General features: G+C 45.2%; 1 protein-coding gene across 4 annotated transcripts in view; it reads left to right on the forward strand.

Annotated features, from left to right (window-relative positions):
* PAQR8 (progestin and adipoQ receptor family member 8) overlaps window positions 1-16,508 on the forward strand; it is a 37,271-nt gene extending 20,763 nt beyond the window's left edge. For 3 of the 4 annotated variants that reach the window (XM_061146906.1, XM_061146903.1, XM_061146905.1), the window contains exon 2: window positions 13,663-16,508. In XM_061146906.1, the coding sequence (XP_061002889.1) occupies window positions 13,682-14,746 (1,065 nt within the window). In that variant the 5' untranslated portion in view covers window positions 13,663-13,681 and the 3' untranslated portion in view covers window positions 14,747-16,508. Of the gene's footprint in view, window positions 1-8,253; window positions 8,269-8,625; window positions 8,709-13,662 lie in introns of those variants that run through there. The other variant, XM_061146904.1, reaches the window with a different exon arrangement.
* Window positions 16,509-20,633: the final 4,125 nt, after the last annotated feature.

Here is a 20,633-nt window from a genome sequence, read left to right on the forward strand (position 1 = left end):
GCTTGCAGCATTGGATTCTTGAACTGATTTTTTCACATCTCCTGTTTTAACCTTTTCCATGCCTGATCGAGAAGAAGTATCATGAGCATGAGTCTCTACTTTGGAATCAGGAAGAAGTCTGTTACCACACCCTCCCCTCGCCACACTGAACTTGGAGGGATGAGGGGCTGATGAACGTCTTGCAGGGGGACTGGCACATTTGCCCCCACAATCCTGGCCCTGGCCGAGGATTCTGAAGCCACGCCAGCGGCCACTGAAAACACACCTGCTGTTTGTGACCCTCTCCCCAGCCTAACGTTGCAGGACCGTTGCTAAGGTCACAGGGGCCAGGTGAAGGAAAGGGGAGCAGACATCCTGTATTAACTGCTGCCTCCACTAATGGCAGTGAGCCATTAGTTGACTAAAAAGGCGCAGCACCAAGCTCAGAAACTGACCCCTGCTAAGCCCCACCCTGTGTTTTGGTAACAATCTTATCTGCCCTCAGTTCGCTTTAAGTTCTGAACAAAATAATTTTTTTTTTGGCCACACTGTGTGGCTTACAGGATCTCAGTTCTCCAACCAGGTATTGAACTCGGGTCATGGCAATGAAAGCCTGGAATCCTAACTACTGCCACCAGGGAACTCCCTGAACAAAATTCTTACAAAAATATTTGGCATAAATGTAATATCTTGGGTACTTTGGAGAGGAGGAAGATTTCTCCCCTTGATCTTTCTGCAGAAGCAGCTGTCTACAGAGGGCTTCCCTGATGGTTCAGTGGTAAAGAATCTGCCTGCAGCGCAGGTTCGATCCTTGGGTCAAGAAGATCCCCCGGAGAAGGAATGGTAACCCACTCCAGTATTCTTGCCTGGAGAATTCCACAGACAGAGGAGCCTGGTGGGCTGCATTCCATGGGGTCATAAAGAGTCAGACATGACTGAGTGACTGAGTGCACTCGAGCACGCATGCAGAGCTGCCTACAGGCATCTGCCCCCAGGTGGTTACCAAGCTGAGAGTGCCCAGCTTCTCCCAACGCAGCATGTAGAAAGAGACAGGCTTCTCTTTGCCCTTGTGGGGAAAGGCACGGGAACACAGCAGACTTTATTGTATCCTGTTGTCCTTAGATATATGTCATCCCACCCTGAGAGCAGTTGTTGTTTAGCCACTAAGTCATGTCCAACTCCTTTGCTACCCCATGGACTGTGGCCCGCCAGGCTCCTCTGTCCCTAGGATTTCCCAGGCAAGAATACTGGAGTGAGTTGCCATTTCCTTCTCTAGGGGATCCTCCCGACCCAGATCAAACCTGCATATCCTGCATTGGCAGGCGGATTCTTTACCACTTAGCCACCTGGGAAGTGCTGAGAGCAGTACTTAGTACGAAAAGAAGGAAAACAAGCTCGGTGGACTCCGTGTTCATTCACGGAGGGTTCACTCCAGGCAGATCTCTGTGCCAGGCTCTAAGTGAGGGAAATGGATTTAAGGTCATGTGAGACAGTGCTTGTTCATAAGGCCTGCTGGGGATATAGGAGAAGTACCCAAACCACCCCAGGACAAGTATGTGATGGCATCATTTTGTGACACAAACTGCGGGTGGCAGGAGAAGGGGTTTTGCTTTGACTCGGTGGATCGGAAGGGCGTGGGAGGAATCAGCCTCCGAGAAGTGACTTCAGGGATGAGTGAGGTTTTCAGAGGTAGAGATAGGGAGGAGGCCCTTCCAGGCAAAGGGAACAGTCTGGCCCAAGACCTGAAGTTGTTGTTCGGTCGCTCAGTTGTGTCCAATCTTTGCAACCCCATGGACTGCAGCATGCCAGGCTTCCCTGTCCTTCACTATCTCCTGCAATTTGTTCAAACTCATGTTGGTCGAGTCAGTGATGCCATCCAACCTTCTCATCCTCTGTCAACCCCTTCTCCTCCTGCCTTCAATCTTTCCCAGCATCAGGGTCTTTTCCAATGAGTCAGTTCCTTGCATAAGGTGGCCAAAGTATTGGAGCTTCAGCATCAGTCCTTCCAGTGAATATTCAGGGTTGATCTCCTTTCGGATGGACTGAAGAGAAATCCCCTTCTAGGCACGCAGCCTAGAAGACCACACTGCAGCCTTATTTGTCACAGCAAATAAAGGAAATAACCTGTACGTCTGCCCATAGGAGGAGGGACAAATACATTGGAAAATTCTCAGCAGAGAAAATGAATTGGAGAATCACATAGCAATTAAGGTGGGAAAAACACAAAACATTAAATTAAGAAAGAAGGCTGCAGAACATTAGGCGCAAAGTTTATATAAAGATTTAAAACATCCCTATATATATATATATTTATATATAAATATATATATAAATATATATATATAATTTCTGGATTTTTAATTTCATGTTTTTAAAATTAATCATTACAGGTAGTTATATACTTGTATAATCTCAAAATATTTTCATATGAAAACACTAGTGGGAATGAAAAACACCACATTTAGTGTATAGTGGCTGCTGCTGGGGAGGGAGGAAAGGAGGAAAGGAATGAGTGATTACAGGAGGCTAGATCTCAGTTACCTGTTTTATAGACATAGATGATATATTTGTTGTTGTTCAGTCAGTTGTATCCAACTCTTTGCGACCCCATGGACTGCAGCACACCAGGCTTCCCTGTCAGAGGTGTATACACAGTCATCTATATATATGTATACCTGCACACACATGCACACACATGCACATAGTGACATATATTTATATACATACATATATATATATTTAATTGAAGTATAATTGATTTACAATGTTGTGTTAGTTTCTGCTGTATAGCCAAGTAATTTATGTGTGTATAGCCACACACACATATCCCTTTTTATATTCTTTTCCATCATGGTTTATTACAGGATGTTGAATGTAGTTCCCCATGCTATACAGTAAGACTTTGTTTTTATTTCATATATAGTACTTTGTATCTGCTAATCCCAAACTCCTAATTTATCCTTCACCTACCCCCTTTCCCCTTTGGTGACCATAAATTTGTTTCTATGTCTGGGCGTCTGTGTCATAAATAAGCTCATTTTAGATTCCACCTATAAGTAATATTGTAGGGTATTTGTCTTTCCCTTTCTGACTTACTTAGTATATCTCTAGGTCTATCTCTATTGATGCAAATGGCATTATTTCATTTTTTATGGCTGAGTAGTATTCCATTATATATGTGTACCACATCTTCTTTATCCATTTGTCTGTTGATGGACACTTAGGTTGCTTCCAGCTATTGTAAATAGTTTTTGCTGCTATGAACATTGGGGTGAAAGTATTCTGTCAAAGTAGAGTTTTCTCTGGATCATACGTATATATTTTTGAATCTTAATATGACACAAGATTTGACAAGCAGTTGTTTGTCGTATCACCCTTGATACTTTTCTCTTGTACGCAAAGCATTTTGTAATTTCAAAATGAAAGAGGAAATCACAGGGCATGTTTGGGAATGGCTAATGGTACAGATATCAGTGGTTTTCAAACATTAGCCTGACCCTTCATGAGAGATTATATTAGGAACCAGGAGCTTCATGGCAGTATTTATCCTTAATGTGTGGGGTGCACTCTGACAGGTTCTGTTCTCTTCACTCTGTTTCATTCTGCATGAAATCAGCAGTGGATAATGTTGAGGGTGCAGATCAAGGCAGGGAAGATTTTGACTGGCTGCCTTATGGGTGTGAGCTTTATTTGGCAGAGAATAAAGCTGGTGGCTTTGTGGGCATAGAACTTTAGCCAAATTAAATAAGATGAAACTGTGGCCGGAGGTTGGAGGACATAAGAAGATCAGTTAGGAGGTTATCACAGGAATCTAACTGGGACAGTGTACCAGCCTGCAGGGGAGTGAGAGAAGGAATAGACTGCGGTTAAAAAAAGAGAGGATTTGATGACTGGAATGTGAGCGGAGGAGGAAAAGAAGAAATTTCTCTTTGATTTCAAGGCTTGGTGACCAGGAGATTGGTCACACCAGTCACAGAACTAGACACAGCAGAGGTCTGGTTTTAAACACATAAATTTTAAAGTGCTGATGGGACCTCAAGAGACAGTGATGGCTCGTGGAGTGAAAAGGCATGAATTCAACATGGTCTTGTAATGTTCGATGACCTTCTTTAGTAGTACCCAGAACCTGCTGAGGGAAAAAGAGAAACTAGAAGTCATCAGGGTGCGGCTGGATGGAGGGCATGGAATGCTCCAGAGGAGAAGCCAAGTGGCTTAATACGAAGAAAGCATTTAAACAACTACAAGGAAGTACTGAACATGAAGCTATGGCATCTTCTGGACAGACTGATTGATTAGAGTGTCTCAAAGAACTTAACTTAGATTAGCTGTTAATTTCCCTGGAGTGAAACTAAGATCAAAAATGTCGCTCTTGTCTTACGGGAGCCAAGAACTGTTTTTGTCTAGTTGTTCAGGAGAGTGCAGTCCTGTGCCTACGAGTACACTTCCAAGAAGAGGGTTTGTAAGTGGAAGCAGAGAAAGTCCTGGTTAATTAGAAGAACTTGAAAAAGAGAGATGGCTTCCTGCTGAACTTGACAAAGAAGAAAAGGAAGAAGACCAATACTATGCTCAACTTGAGAATCTCACTAAAAGGATAGAATAGTCTTCCTTTTACTGAGAGTTTTTCAGTTAAAAATGGGATGTTGGGATGGCAGTGGGGCCAAGTGAGGTGGACAAACTAAGAGAAGACGGAAAAAAAAAAGAGAGAGAGAGAAGATGGGTCGGAGGTTCCGAGGAGCCCAGAGCCCGTGAGCTGGTGAGAGGAAATAGTCTAGCCGGAAGTAAGGAAGGTTGTGATCAGGAGGAAGGCACGTCACATCAGAGACCCTGGAGTTCAAGTAACCCTGAGTGAGAAACCTCCGCCACCTTGTAGAAACTGCCGACAAGGTGGGCAGGTGGTTGTAAAATGATGGCGATGAAGACCAGGGTGCGGCCCTGTTCACAGCTGTTGATCTGAACCGATCACCTTTTCCAATGAAACTCATCTGCGGAATGACTAAGAGTTTTTAACCAGATCAGCTACTGATCACGAGTTTCTACTTCAACTGTGGAAAAGCCCATAGAGGAAAGGGGTTCCCTTAGGAGAGCCTCCTGGGATGCCTGGGAAGGGACTCTGGACCGCACGGGCAGATGTCCTGGCCAGAATCCAGATTTTTTCCTAGGTTGCCATCAGCTCACAGGCAGACAGGCTCCCATGACTTATCCAGCTCTTCCTATTCCACTCATGTTTGATGGGTGGAACACAGAAAGCAGTGCCCATACCTCAGGGCAGATTCAGTTCAGAGCTTCGATTAAGTCACTTCAATTCTCTATGTCTCAGCAGGGAAGGGCTGAGGCATAAATTCTCTATACCTCAGTTATTCTCGTGATGAAGTAACACAAACTAAAAAAATGTTTTAAATGACTTCCTTGTGCAACTCATTGAATTTCACAGTTTAATGTAAAGAAGACGCAAGTACAACCAGTTACAACATAAGACTAAGGGGATATAACAGGGTGCAATTAATTCTGCTTGAAGCTGTTGCTGAACTTCCCAGAGAACATTCTATCTGAGCCTGGACTCGAGAGAGAAGCAGGGTTTGCCAGGCATAGATGGAGGCTTGGCAATCTAAGTGTGTGGCTTGTTCAGGGAACCGGGACAGTCTGTTCTGCTTTTCTATGCAATAAGAATAAAAAACTAGGTCTCCTAACTCCTGCTCCAGCGTTCTTTGACTATTTTTCTTCTACCTGGCCTCTCTTCCCTGCATCTTTGCTTAGGCATTCTTGGGCACAAAAGTACCAATGATAGGAGGAAATGGACCAAAAGTCATCTGGTGATTGGAAACCCTGTGAACAATTTAAATATTGTGATGGACACCTCCCAAGTGGATGAACTACACCCAGATAAACAACATCTACATCAAATGTTTCCTGTTGAAAAAATCCCTTATGTGTTCCTTATCCAAAATCTCACTGGTTTTACCTTTAGAAGCAAAGAGGGCCAAAGGAGAGTCTTCTTTCACTTTGGGTTTGAACAAACATCCATTGACGCATTCTGGGCCTCCTTTCCTCTGATAATTGCTGAGGAGAGGAATAAAGGATGGGTAAGCCCGTGTTTCTGTCTCAAAGAACTTGCAACCCAGTAACTGACCGTCTGCACAAATAGCAGGCAAGTAGCATGTAAATCCAGACATCCTGTTAACCAAAACATGTAAGATAGGTGGGTAGGCAAGGGTTCTGGAAGGAAAGAAATCAAGATTGCCTGGAGAAAACTCCATGGCCAGTGTAGAATTTTACTAAGCCCTTGAGGATGTCTGGGCTTCCCAGGTGGCTCAGTGGTAAAGAATCCACCTGCCAATGCAGGAGATACAAGAGACGGGGGTTTGATCCCTGGGTTGGGAAGATCCCCTGGAGGAGGAAATGGCAAGCCACTCCAGTATTCTTGCTGCGTTAATCCCATGGACAATGGAGCCTGGCAGGCCACAGTCCATGGGGTCACAAAGAGTTGGACATGACTGAGCAACTGATCAGGAAGGCACGCTTGAGGATGTCTATAGAGAAAACTGTGAATGAAATGATGTGCTAGAAAACTGAAAAACCCATCTTGGAACCACCGGTAGAGTGTATGGCGTTAGTTGCAAAAGGGTTAACTCTGAATGGCTAGGAAACACCTAACTCATTGCGCCAACCCAGCCTTCCTTTGTTATCAGCTTATTCTGCTGTGGAAAGTACATTTCCAGGATTGATTTCCTGCCAGTGGCAATCTGTGGCTCTCTTTGGGGTTCACCTGGGCTGGCCCATTTCCCAGCAGGTTTGCGGAACCTGGGTAATGAAGCTTCCTGCAGGCGAGAGATTGCATAGCTGCAGCCAGACCGTGCCGAATGAAGCCAGTGGTTCCACTCTTGTGGAAAGTCCTAAGAGGCTCCCTGTCCCTAGGCTTTAATTAACAGGTGGTTCAGACAGTAGAGCTCACCTTTACCCAAACAAGCAGTCTCTGAAGGAAAAGGATCGTCACACCCAGCCAAGCTGGCTATTTACCTTAGACTGCCCAATGCATTCTAAACTGTTCCCAGCTCCTCCGCATTCTACCACTAGAATGAAACACAGATGCTACTTATTGCATGTGGAAGGTGCATTCTGGGTCTGTAATGAGGTGTTTTGAAAACAGTACCTGCTCAAGAGAGAAGAGGGCTCTCTTGGTGGCTCAGCTGTAAAGAATCCACATGCCAATGCAGGAGACGCAGGTTTGATCCCTGGGTCAGGAAGATCCCCTGGAGAAGGGAATGGCAACCCACTCCAGTGATGCTGCCTGGGAAATCCCATGGACAGAAGAGCCTGGCAGACTCCAGTTCATGGGGTTGCAGAGAGTCAGACACAACTGAGCGACTGACACTTTCTTTCTCCTATCCATATTAAGGAGAGCCACCGAGGGAGAGATTCAGACGTGGGGATCATAGAGCCCAAGTGACATGTGTTCCTGGCAAACAGGTGTACCTCACCTTTTTTATAGGCAGGATTCAGCCGTGCCAGGGCCTACAAGGTCAGAGATGGACTCAATTATTAAGGCGCTTTGGATTTATGTGCTGCAAGAAAAGTCTTTTGACAATATTATATATACGATATTATCTATACTGTACTGGCTTTCCTAAGCTCAGAGAACATGCTTACAGCCTTACCAGCAGATGTTACACAATTTTTCTCCTTTAACCCCTTTACTCCCCCACCCCCATGACCCTTAGCTTACATTTGTGGCAAGTATAGCTACTCCTGCAGCAAAAATGTTGCCTGTCATTCCACAAACAGAGAATGTTTTCCACCATCAAACCCTCATCCACTGCAGCTACCCCTAAGGTGAGTCCTGGGGGTGAATTCAGGGTGGAGAAAAACTGAATACTGATCCTAGATAGTTTAAGATATATATCTAAGGAATAATTTCAATAAACTCAGACTCTTGCAATTTCCCAAGCTCCTTTACCAAGGAGCTAATACGCAAAGCATTAACATCATTAACTTGAGATGACTGGTTTTTATTTTTATTTATTTATTTTTGTTTTTTAAATAAGCAGTTGATCTTTTGATGTTCCACTACATTTTTTTCCCCAAAGAAATCTCCTAATATATCCAGGCCCCTTCCTTTTATCTTTGGAGCAGATGCTCAGAGTGTCTGAGAGACTGACTCCTCAGTAAGTTCTGCTAATAAAACATAATTCACAACTTTTAGGTTGTGTATTTTTTCTCCAGTCGACACTTCTGACAAGAAGGTCATTATCATGATATACTAACTAGCTGAGCTTGAAATACAGGATAATACAAGTAAGTATATATTCCTTTATATTGCTGGACTGTTTTGGCAGGTGGGGAGAAGGATATATTAATTAAATATACTGATTAATCATTTTACCAGTTTTTGTAGATTTGTGTCAAATATTCCTATTTGTAAAATAACAATAACTCCATTTTTCCAGTTATAAAAGTAGTAAATACTCACTGTCAAAAATACAATAGTATTGACTCATCCATTACTTAGCAATATCTGTACTGATGTTCTGATTATATATCATTCTTTCTCTGTGCCATAGGTATATCTTTACAAAAATGGGATGCATACTTCTAATTTGCTTCTTTGTAATAATGTCTTTCATTCATGTATTTATTCATGTCTTTGTTGAGCATCTACTAGGTGCTGTTCTAAGTGCCAGAACAGTGAGAAACAATGGAGCACACATTTATGTCACATGCATCTCTCTATAGCAGTAAGTGCAATATATCTACATAATTATCTTAATGGGTGTGTAGTATTCCATTGTATAGGTTTATCATCATTAAATCAGAGCTCCCAGTTTTGGATGCTGAAATGCTATTTGTTTGCTGGTGGTGGTGGTGGTGGTGGTTTGGTTTTAAGTCGTGTCTGACTCTGCGACCCCATGGACTGTGGCCCACCAGGCTCCTCAGTTCATGGGATTTCCCAGGCAAGAATACTGGAGTGGGTTGCCATTCCCTCCTCCAGGGGATCTTCCTAACCCAGGGATCAAACCCGCATGTCCTGCTTGGCAGGCAGATTCTTTACCAAGGAGCTGCCAGGGAAGCCCCTATTTGTTTTTTCAGGTTTTCTTAAATATGGAGTGGATATGCATTAACAGCTGGTAAATCTGAACCCATGTTAAAATTGTTTCTGCTAATAATAGAATTCTGCTGGTACTGCCGCCTTTTAAAATATGACTTTATAAACAGTGGTCTGATCCTTGGCAGATGCGGTTGCCAAGTTCAGTGTGCGCCCAGCGGCCCCTTACTTGATGGATGGCTGTGGAGGTCCTGGGGTTTTCTGAGGCTGTTGCAAGTCCACTTCAGTCTCTGGTCAGACAAAAGCCTGCTCACAGCAGGGTTCCCTGCCTTATAAATGGACATCAAGCTGGCATTTTGGCCACTGTTCTTCCTCGGTCATTTATGGTTTTGTAGCATTGTGTGAGGCTGGGTATCTATGGATTCTGGGAGCATTTCTTCTTCCCTCTTTGATGGAAATCGCTGCTCTTTTGTTCTCTGTCCAACAACCAGCAGGCCACCTTCCTGCCATCTGTGTGAGCCTCCCCCTGACAGTGACACGAGGTGATGTCACTGGGTCTGTTGGTTGGTGACTTCAGCTCACTGCTGGACCTTCAGCACATTCAAAACATAGCCCAGATGAATGGTAGACTTTCATAGCATTAGAACATGTAGAGACTGTACCTTCATTTTTATGGACAAAGACACAAGTATAGAGAATTTGAATGATGTGCCTAAAATCCTATATGAATGGTAGGGCTGAAATTGCTAATTCCTCATCCAGGCTTCTCCAGGGAATTGGCTATTCCAAGTCTGTAGTCAGTTCCCCTAGGGCCCTTGTAATTAGTCAGGGAACATCATTGCCTTAGAGTCCTCTCTTTGGCCTCCAGATAAAATATCATCAATGCCAAACTATGTCCATTTCCCAAATGTGCACCTTTTAATTTTTTTTAGATGGCATACTCTAGCTGTAAAACCATTAGCTTTATTAATAGTTTTAAAGGAGTACCTGAGATAAACTTTAAGATTGGACTCCTAAATAGTCCAAAGTATGATGTAATATTTTACAGTACTTTCTTATAAATTTGAACTGAATTCATGGTGCGGATATTGTACTCAAGAAACAGAACTTTTGATTCCAATCCCATTACAATCTAAATTTTATTAAACTCTATATAAAGCAGTTGGGGAAAGTATTATGAAGAATTCAGAAATGTATCCAAAATTATTAAATTCCAATTCCGTTTTCAAAGATTGCATTAAAATCAATCATAAAGTACAAAATATGTATGTTACTAATTGTAACCTGTCTATGTGTTCTTTAGCTCAGATCTTGCTGACACTTCAATGTGCATGGTTTGACTTTTCAAAGTACTGTTCAGCTACTGCTCATTTTTCCTTATTGACTCTTTTTTCTAAGATGTAGAGAGACAGGGAAAACATCTCCCACCCACTCTTATTTATGAGGAGATTGACCTTGAGTAGTTAAACATCTTGGGCATGGCCACATAGCTCATTGGGTAGAGCAAATATTAACAGCCAGACTTCCCAACGTACAAACCATGATTTTTTTTTTTTTTCCTTCAACCTGGCAGAACAGAATGAAATTGGTGCTGTATGTCTGGGCCTAAAGAACTGTTTCTTCAGTAAATCATGATTAAGTGTATGATTATTTTATACGCTGCAAACCGTTTTAGCCTGGGAACTTGCACACCACCATGTCCCTGCCCTTAAAGGGGCTGGCTGTTGGTGGGGAAGTGAGTACATCACCAGGGGTCAGGGCCTGGGAGAGAAGTGTGATGGGGAGGTGAGACCAGGGTGGGTGGGAGCCAGGGCACCTTGGGGGTGGAGGTGGGGAGTCAGGAGGGGCCTCAGGGAAAGCTGGGGGTGTGTGTGTCTGCACCGACGTCATGATGGCAAGATGTGGTTTCCTCCAAAGCGTGCTCTCAGACTTTACAGCTGGCCCCCCTTTTACAAAATTTCTGTTTATTTGGCTGCACTGGGTCTTAGTTGTGGCATGTGAGATCTTGTTCCCCAACCAGGGGTTGAATCCAGGCCCTGGGAGTGGAGACCACTGGGCCACCAGGGAAGTCCCTACAGCTGGCCCTTTGATGCCTGTTTCTGGAAGCGGTGGCCACTCTGTCTTGGTGAAGTTAAGCCTGTCTAAGGGGGTAGTAGGGTGTTTTCCTGATGGCTCAGCAGGTGAAGAATCTACCTGCAATACAGGAGATGCAGCAGATGTGGGTTCGATTCCTGGGTCGGGAAGATACCCCGGAGGAGGAAATGGCAACCCACTCCAGTATTCTTGCCCGGAGAATGCGCATGGACAGAGGAGCCTGGCGGGCTACAGTCCATGGGGTTGCAGAGTCAGACACGACTGAGCGACTGACTCAGCACACAGCACTCAGTGGGCAATGCGGGCGGGGCGTAGCAAGGAGCTTCTTCCGGGATTCCTTCTCCCACAGCTCATACCCCCCGTGACTCATCTCTTTTTTTTTCAACAGTAAAACCAGACTGATAACTTTCATCTGATCTCCCTCCGTGCTTCACCAGACATGGTAGAAACCTGTGTGTAAAGAATAGAGCCCTTTAGCGCCCCAGGGCCCCCGCGAGCCCTGCTTCCCCATCAGAGCTTCTCAGCCAACGCAGATCTTAGCTTCAGTGCCGTCCCCTGTCCCAGGCCGAGCCCTGCAGTGGATCCACCGACCCCAGGGCCGGGGCACTCCACCCATCCCGCACCTCCCCTGCTGGGCTCTGTCACCAACCGCCGCGGAGGTCAGTTGGAGGCGAGGCTGTGCCGAACTTAAACCTCCGGGCTCTTGGATCCCTCTGCTGGCCGATAGCGGAAGCACGGCTTAGCTTTCCCTCTCTCTGTTTTCTTGTTTTTAAATGAATTAAGGTATTCAAATGATACCTTTTTGTTTTTTCCTGCTTCCCCTCGTTCTGTCTTTCTGACTGACTCTGTAATGCTTAGTTAGTTTCTCTTGGTGTCTTTAATTCCTCTATGGTCACAGTTCACAGCCGGATCCTGCCGGGGGATCCATGGTGGGTGCTGGCTGAACAGATGTCTCAGGACCCGGTACAGAGCGGGCATTGGGCCCTCTGCTCATCAATGCCCCCTGCCTCTCGCACCAACCACCAACCTTGTCATAATAATGGCAACATTTTGCCAGTTGAGGATTTGGGACCAAGCCCGGTGTGAATGCTTTACAGGCAATAAATACATCATAAAGTCCTGTGACATCAGCTCTGCTTCCCAGATGACAAAGCCCAGGCTGGCGCTGCAGGCATGTTGAGGGGACTGCAGGTTGGAGCTCAGATCTCTGGAGCCAGCGTCGTCCTTCCAGCCACACAAGTGCCACCTCCTTGGGAGCCTGGGTTCGACCTTGCTCTCTGCCTGGACATCTTCTACCCCCACACCCCAACCCAAACCCACTTCCCCATTGTCTCTTGGAAATTCTGACTTTATTGATTAAGAAGTGTGTGTGGGAAAATTACATTTGCTTGGCTAAAATCTGCAGTGCCCTGAGAAACACTGGCTGTGTCCTTTGCTAAAGGACTCTGAAGAAAGGGAAGCCATTTGAATCAATCAGGTTTTGAACTTTTCTGAAGAAAAGAGTTTGAGGACTATGAAGGTATCTATAGATAGATTGAAAATCCATTGCTTTATTCAGTAACTTCATCTGAAATTTTGCAGCTCTTTTATGAAATAATCACCATGCTCATCTGGTTCTTGTATCACCTAAAAATTCCAAGTGCAAGTTAAATATTTTTGAAGGCTCAAACTTATCACATACAGATTTGGGTACTCAGGAAAGGTGAGTCCAAAACTACTTGCTTTCCAGAGCATAATTTAAACACACACACACAATCTTTACAATTAGATTTCATGTTAAATTTAGGCCACATGTTAATTTTGTTCAACTGTTAAAATTTCCCAGAATATTCCTTGGTCTTTACCACCCTATGGATGAGCTTGAGTTTCAAGTTACTATTGCTTATCTCAGATTTTCAAGTTCTCAGTGAAATTAGTGGATAATTTAAGATTAGTGCTCAAGAAATGTAGACTCTCATTCATCATATCAACATTGATTTTTGTATTTCAATAAAATACTTTGTACTTTTAGAGCCTGTCTGATTGCATTTTAATATTGTCTTGTTTAAGGGTATGTGCTCAGTTGTGTTCAACTCTTTGTGACCCCAGAGACTGTAGCCCACCAGGCTCCTCTGTCCATGGGATTTTCCAGGCAAGAATACTGGAGTGGGTTGCTATTTCCTTCTCCAGGGGATCTTTCCAGCCCAGGGATCAAACCTGCATCTCTTGAGTCTCCTGCATTGGCAGGCAGATTCTGTACCACTGAGCCATCTAGCAAATATCATCTAGCAAAGCTTTAAAGGTACCCTTAGTTACTTGGTAGATGTCATAAAAATAAGGTTGCTAACATTCCCTTTTACAAGATGCGACTTGGCCTCACACTGTAGAGGGTAGAAGAGATGTCAAAATCAGAATGTCAGGACAGTAAGGGACCTTGGTCCAACTCTATTATTCTACATATGAAAAAAGAATGAGGCTCAAAGAAGCTGTCTACAGTCCCCGCCTGCCCAGCTACACGAGAAAACCTGCCCCTCTCTCACGGTATCTTTGCCCATCTTCACTGTTTCCTGTAGGTAGCATCCCGGGGCAGCCATGACGACCGCCATCCTGGAGCGTCTGAGCACCCTGTCCGTGAGCGGGCAGCATCTGCGACGCCTGCCCAAGATCCTGGAGGATGGGCTGCCCAAGATGCCCGGCACGGTCCCCGAGACCGACGTGCCCCAGCTCTTCCGGGAGCCTTACATCCGCGCCGGGTACCGCCCCACCGGCCACGAGTGGCGCTACTATTTCTTCAGCCTCTTTCAGAAACACAACGAGGTGGTCAACGTCTGGACCCACCTGCTGGCGGCGCTGGCCGTCCTCCTGCGGTTCTGGGCCTTCGTGGAGGCCGAGGGCCTGCCGTGGACCTCTGCCTACGCGCTGCCCCTGCTCGTCTACGTCCTGTCCTCCATCACATACCTCACCTTCAGCCTCCTGGCCCACCTGCTGCAGTCCAAGTCGGAGCTCTCGCACTACACCTTCTACTTCGTGGACTACGTGGGCGTGAGCGTTTATCAGTACGGCAGCGCCCTGGTCCACTTCTTCTACACCTCCGACCAGGCCTGGTACGAGCACTTCTGGCTCCTCTTCCTGCCGGCCGCCGCCTTCTGTGGCTGGTTATCGTGCGCCGGCTGCTGCTACGCTAAGTACCGGTACCGCAGGCCCTACCCGGTCATGAGGAAGATCTGCCAGGTGGTGCCCTCCGGGCTGGCCTACATCCTGGACATCAGCCCCGTGGTCCATCGCGTGGTTCTCTGCCACCTGTCTGGCTGCCAGGACCCAGCGGCCTGGTACCATACCCTCCAGATCATCTTTTTCCTGGTCAGTGCCTACTTCTTCTCCTGCCCGGTCCCGGAGAAGTACTTCCCTGGTTCCTGTGACATCGTGGGCCACGGGCACCAGATCTTCCACACCTTTCTGTCTGTCTGCACGCTCTCCCAGCTGGAGGCCATCCTCCTGGACTACAAGGGGCGACAGGACATCTACCTGCCACGCCACAGCCCCCTGTCCATCTACCTGGCCTGCCTCTCCTTCTTCTTCGTGGTGGCCTGCAGTGCGGGCACTGCAGCCTTCTTGAGACAAAAAATCAAGGCCAGACTGACCAAGAAAGATTCCTGAGACTGCCTGGGGGGGCGCGGTGTGGAGGCGGCCTGTCGTGATTTAGGGAGAACTTGAGCCTACAGTAGGAGGTGACTTTGTGTTTTTAAGAGCGGGCTTTTAAATGAGTCCTATATTTCCTGGGGTGGCTATGGCTATGGCGTTGGGAAGCCGAAGGTTCCAAGAGTTTTGTTATCACTGTCGTGAATGAAAGGTTTATCTTTCATCCTCTGGGCTCTAGCCTTAAGAGATACAGGAAGGGAAGGGACCTTGGCTAAGGTTCATCGGACACTGAATTAAGAATCATCTTCATGCCTGAACATTGAGTCGCATTCTGACTGTGGCCTCCGGGGGCCAGCCCTGGACTAAAGGGAAAATCTAATGGGACTGAAAAAATTACAAGGTGGCTGGACCACACTGTATTGAAATGGGCATTCTTTTGCGATGCTGGTCTTTGGTGATTGGATACTGGATTCGTCTGACTTCTGGTCCCTTCTCTAGCCCGCTTTTCTCAGGATGACGTCTGCCTGGCTGTTTTCTCCAGAGTGCTGTTCACTCCCAGCTGTTCCTTGCATGGGCATAGCGAGGATGATGAAGCAGCCATGCTTCCCGGAAATGCTTGGATCCAGGCAGGCATTCAGGATATTTACTCTCATACAATACTAATGGAAACGGTACTAGAAAATACAGTGCCAAGAGCCATCAGGAGGCCCAGCCAGCAAGCATGGCTACTGTTTGGTGTCATGGGACCCTTCTGTTTTACCCCCGTGCACTGCAGGATTACTTGACATCTACTAGGGCTGCTTTACATGCCAGAAGATCTGGAGCTTTCTTCAGAGAATCTTCTCCAGATTTTGACCAGCATGTTCAAAAAGCCCCTGGTAGAGTGAATTGGTTCTAGGGATCTGATTGTTTCAAGCGGAACTCAAGGTCCAGCCTCTTAAATAGATGCTGCCCCATGAAGGACCCTTGTAACTCTCCTAGTTCACGGTCCTCGGGAAAGCATTGTACCTCAGCTTAGAGCAGCTTAAATCAAGCCCCAGGACAGGCACGTGTGTATACTCATGCAAGGTTGGTCCCCAAAGGCTCCTTTGGGTGAGGCTGGTGAACTGGGCACCCTGTAGGCAGAATGTTCTGCTGGGACATCACTGCCCAGCAGCTTCTGTGGGATGGGGGGTGGGGGTGGGAACTTACAGTTGATGTGTCCTGGCTTCGCAGCCCCCTGAGGACTGCCTTCTGCAGTGATCCAGGGAAGGGGGCTGCACTGAAACCCTCCCCCAAGACTGTATTTCCTATCAGTATAAGGTCTCTGTTTACTAAAAAGGGAGGTGGCTTTTCACTCCAGTTTGATGAACCTCCTCTCTTCCTAGGTTACTGTCTTCACATCTTTTTTTTTTCCCCTTTCTCTTGAGAGATGTGTAGGGTTTGTGCCTTATAAATGAAAATTTACAAACACTTCACTTAATACACGGACAAGTGGAATTTTCAGCTTGAAGTTATTGGGATAAGAGAATTCATTGCCTTTCAACCGGTAGATGAAAGAAATTCAGAATACTGGAATCGCTTGTCCATCAAAAGACTCTTTCAACCTGTGTTTTTTGGGGGGGAAAAGTTCAACTGAAGTTTTCCTGTAATCTTTATATCAAGAAAGCATAGCAGGACTCCCATGGTGGTCCAGTGATTAGGACTCTACACTTCCACTGCAGAGGGTGTGGGTTCAATTCCTGGCTGGGGAACTAAGATCCCACATGCTGTGGGCGGCCAAAAAAAAAAAAAAAAGAAAGCATATGTCTTGTCAGCTATGTTGTTTCCTCCTGGTGGATTCCTCCTGGGAATCCTCAAATATCTGAACTTCTGTGCTACCCACATGTCTTACACGAGCTTCTGGCATCCAGGCCAAATTCACCGCCAATAAAGTTAGTGACCCTGAACAGGATTGAACTGATAAACAAAGGAATAGAAAGTTGCATCAACACAGTGCAGGTAGAGGTCAGTTTAAAATGGAGAAAAGAAAGCATCTGAAATGTTCATAATTATGGATTTGGAAACTCTCTTCTTGTAAAAGTTGAAAGAAAAGTGTAAGTCAAGCTCTTGAATGTAACCATGGTGGCCATGGTGGGCAGAGATCTTTAGGCCATATGCAAGTATTTTTAAAGAGAGACTAGAGGGGTGATTCTCTATGCCATCCACAGACCAATGCCAGTCTGCACACGAAACAGTCTGTGACAAGTACAGAGGGATACTAAATTTTTAGATATGAACATAAAATTCATAACATTTTGATTTTAATTTACACAAGTATTGGTCCACCAAGTGATTGGAAATTTAAAAAGAAAAAAAAAATTTTTTCACCAGAGATATTTGAAAAGCATTGAGGTAGGAGACTACTATCTTATTAGAAATTCCAGTATCTAAGGAGAAATACAGAAACGGGAAATGCAAGCATTTTTCACCATTCAGACTCTTAAGGGTTACACACTCCTTTTAAAACAATTTCATTAAAATGACTGAATCAGTAAGGAAGCAACCTTGTTTGTTTAAAAGGAATAATTAAGTATTTGATAAAGGAGATGGTTCTTCTTACTCTACCAAAGCCAACAATTGACATCTACTGGAAATTCTGCTATTATTTCTCTCTGTCTCTTTTTTTCTTTTTTTTTTACTAAGACTTTCAATCTATTAAAATGTTAATGCCTCTAAAAAAAAAAACTATCAGTCAGTTATATCTTGGGAATAAAGTGGATATTGTGTGTACCCCTCTACTCAAGGTAAGGAGAGGGGATAGCAAGATGCAACAAACTGGGGAACTATTTGCCTGATTGCCTCTTGCAAACACTTCCTGACCTGTATTTACTAAGAAGCTAATGTTACTGCTCTTCAAATGTTATGGTTTCGTCTCCCACCTCGGCTGAAAGTACCTCACTCAGTAACACTACTCTCAATCCTCCGATGGAAGCTTGAAATAGTAGGAGCTGAAACCATGGAATGGAGGCAGTTCTTTCCTGCCTCTATTGTCCATCAGTTCCCCAGTTATACCGGGTTGCTTGGAAGCATTAGATTCTTCCGTTGCCATGCTGTAGTTTCAAGTGGGTCCTCCAGATGGCGCTCAAGTCTTACTCAAAGGCGGTACGGCCATTGTCCCCAAAGCCTTGGCCTAATTGTGTTGGTCCTAGAGTTTTGCTTGATGACTTGGCAAAGAAAACATAGAACTATTTTCTGTTTATATAAATCGACTTACACAAATGACCATTAAACATTTTGTAAATGGGTTATTGTACTCTCAACAGCTACCTTGTGTCTTTGACAAGGCCCGTCTTAAAGAAAAGTTTTATCTAGACAAGCTGTCAGAAGGAGACCAGGACACTTCATAGCCACCTAGAAGTAGGAAAATATAAAAGCTTAAAAAAAGAAACCTCCCTACCCAAACTCCCCAAATACCTGCCCCTCCCCAAATCCCCACTTGGTAGTAGATCAAATTACACCTCCCTCCCCTCAAAAGCTATGGAGTTGATTTTTCTGAGGATTTCAATCTAATTGAATAAATATTTCTGATCTCATGGACAATGGTGTTAAATATTCCAAACTTTTGAACTGATGGATTACATTTCTTGAAACCTAAAAATTATGAATTATACTATTGTATACTGTATGTGCTTGAGTCACTCAGTTGTGTCAGATCCTTTGTGGCCCCTTGGACTGTAGCCCACCAGGCTCCTCTGCCCATAGCATTTTCCAGGCAAGAATACTGGAGTGGGCCATTTCCTACTCCAAAGGATCTTCCCAACCCAGGGATAAAACCCACATCCCTTATGTCTCCTGCATTGGCAGGCAGATTGTTTACCACTAGTACCACCTGGGGAGCATTATATCATAATAGGTAACTGTGGTTTGAAATGTGTCACCCAACAGTCAAAGGATTCTGTGGCCTATTAGATATAAATAGCTGTGGAAAAAGTGATTCTGTTATCACAATAACAGGAAGAAAATAGCATTCTCTGACTAGAGGCTCTGTTACCAACCAGAGTTCTTTGCCTCCTTAATCAATAGAAATTGATCAGAGGCCAGATAAGAAATTCAGGCAAGTCTTTGCCTCATAAAAGAGGTATGCACACTCAGTAGGAATCCCCACCCCCTCCCAAAGTCATTGGTTATTTCTCATTTTAAAGTAATACATGCTTTTTAAAGAAAATGCCAGGGATTTCCCTGGTGGTCCAGTGGTTAAGAATCTGCCTTCCAATGCAGGGGACGCAGGTTTGATCCCTGGTCAGGGAACTAGGATCCCACAAGCAGCGGAGCAACTAATCCTTTGCACCACAAGGAAGACCCAGCACAGCCAAAAAAAAAAAAAAAAGCAAGCAGATAATAAAAAAAAAAAAACTCTTTTCTTAATGAAAATGCCAGAAAATAGAGAAAAAAGATACTTCATTGACCCGTCATTAAAATGAATCCTTTCAGAGTAAGGATAAGTCTTGTCAAAATGTTGCCAATAAGTTAATGAGCAGTGTAATATAGAGCGTCCTGAAAAGCCGGAAATTAGGAACTCCTGGGCAACCTAATACTTTGATTCTGTAGAGTACAAAAAAATCAACAGCCTGGCTCAGTTCTCAGTCATATGACACTCCCTTCTGACATTTGTGATGGCACTGTGGCTGGGATACTGGCTCATGACACAAAGCCAAGGGTGTATTATCTCTCGTTGAAAGAACTCTGAAATGTGAATCAAGCCCTCGGAGAGTCCTTTGCTAGAAAGGCTTTGGCAGGAGGCAGAGCCAGCCGATGGACCGTCCTGGATTCAGTGGCAGTCACTCCACAAACACTGAGCCCGCAGATGCCAGGCCCTGTTCTAGGCACCAGGATGCAGCCATGGGCAAAACAAATCCCAGCCCTGATGGAGACTTACACTCAGTGAAAGGGAGTGTTAGTCACTCAGTCGTGTCTGACTCTTTGTGACCCTGTGGACTGTAACCTGCCAGGCTCCTTTGTCCATGGAATTCTGCCTGCAAGAATACTGGAATGGGTAGCCATTCCCTTCTCCAGGGAATCTTCCCCACCCAGGGGTGGAACCCCGGTCTCCTGCATTGCAGACAGGTTCTTTACTGTCTGAACCACTGGGGAAGACAAGCCATGAATTCCCTGGTGGCCTACTGGTTAGGACTCTGCGCTTATAGTGCCAAGGGCGCAGGTTTAATTGCTGGTCAGGGAACTAAGATCCTGCAAGCTGTGTGGCCATTAAAAAAAAAAATAGCTAATGTGTTAGAAGGTGATGGTGCCAAGGAGAAAGCAAGGCAGGAGGAGGCAGAGGAATAGGGTGAGTGTGCAGCTTTAACTGGGATCAGGGGATACTACAGAAAGAGGTAGGGAGATAGATGTGTTTTATTCTCGGGCAGAGGGAAGAATTTCAAGGACCCTGAGAACCTGTACGAATGGAGAGGTTGGAGGAGTCATCGGGTGAGGACAGACTGTGAAAGCCGTGTTAGGACTCGGTCTTCTACTGTGACTTCAGGTTGGAGAATACCAGCGGAGAATACTATCTGACAAAATTATAGAGGAGCCATTTACCTATGTGGATTCATTGCTAATTGCACATGAGCTTTGTGGGATGAACATGGAGCAGATTCTGTGGCTTGCCAATGATAACACAAAACCAGGTTATCATTAAGTTATCCCACATGTGGGCCTGGCTCAATAGATTGCTTTCCTGTGGACACACTCCCAATGCTCATAGGATTCTTCCCAAATTCCCTGCCATTTTTTTAGTGCCTAGAATGCTGAGGTCCATTCCCAGACAGGCTTTGACATTTCCTTAAGTTCTACTGACCCTGGTTTGTACCCATGTCTCCCCTGCTCTGGGTAATCCTCCAGGTAGAGGGGCAATGAAATGTCCAGGGCAGAGTCTGCAAATAAGGAA

Source organism: Dama dama, chromosome 7, assembly GCF_033118175.1.
Source record: "Dama dama isolate Ldn47 chromosome 7, ASM3311817v1, whole genome shotgun sequence".
NCBI classification, from domain to species: domain Eukaryota; kingdom Metazoa; phylum Chordata; class Mammalia; order Artiodactyla; family Cervidae; genus Dama; species Dama dama.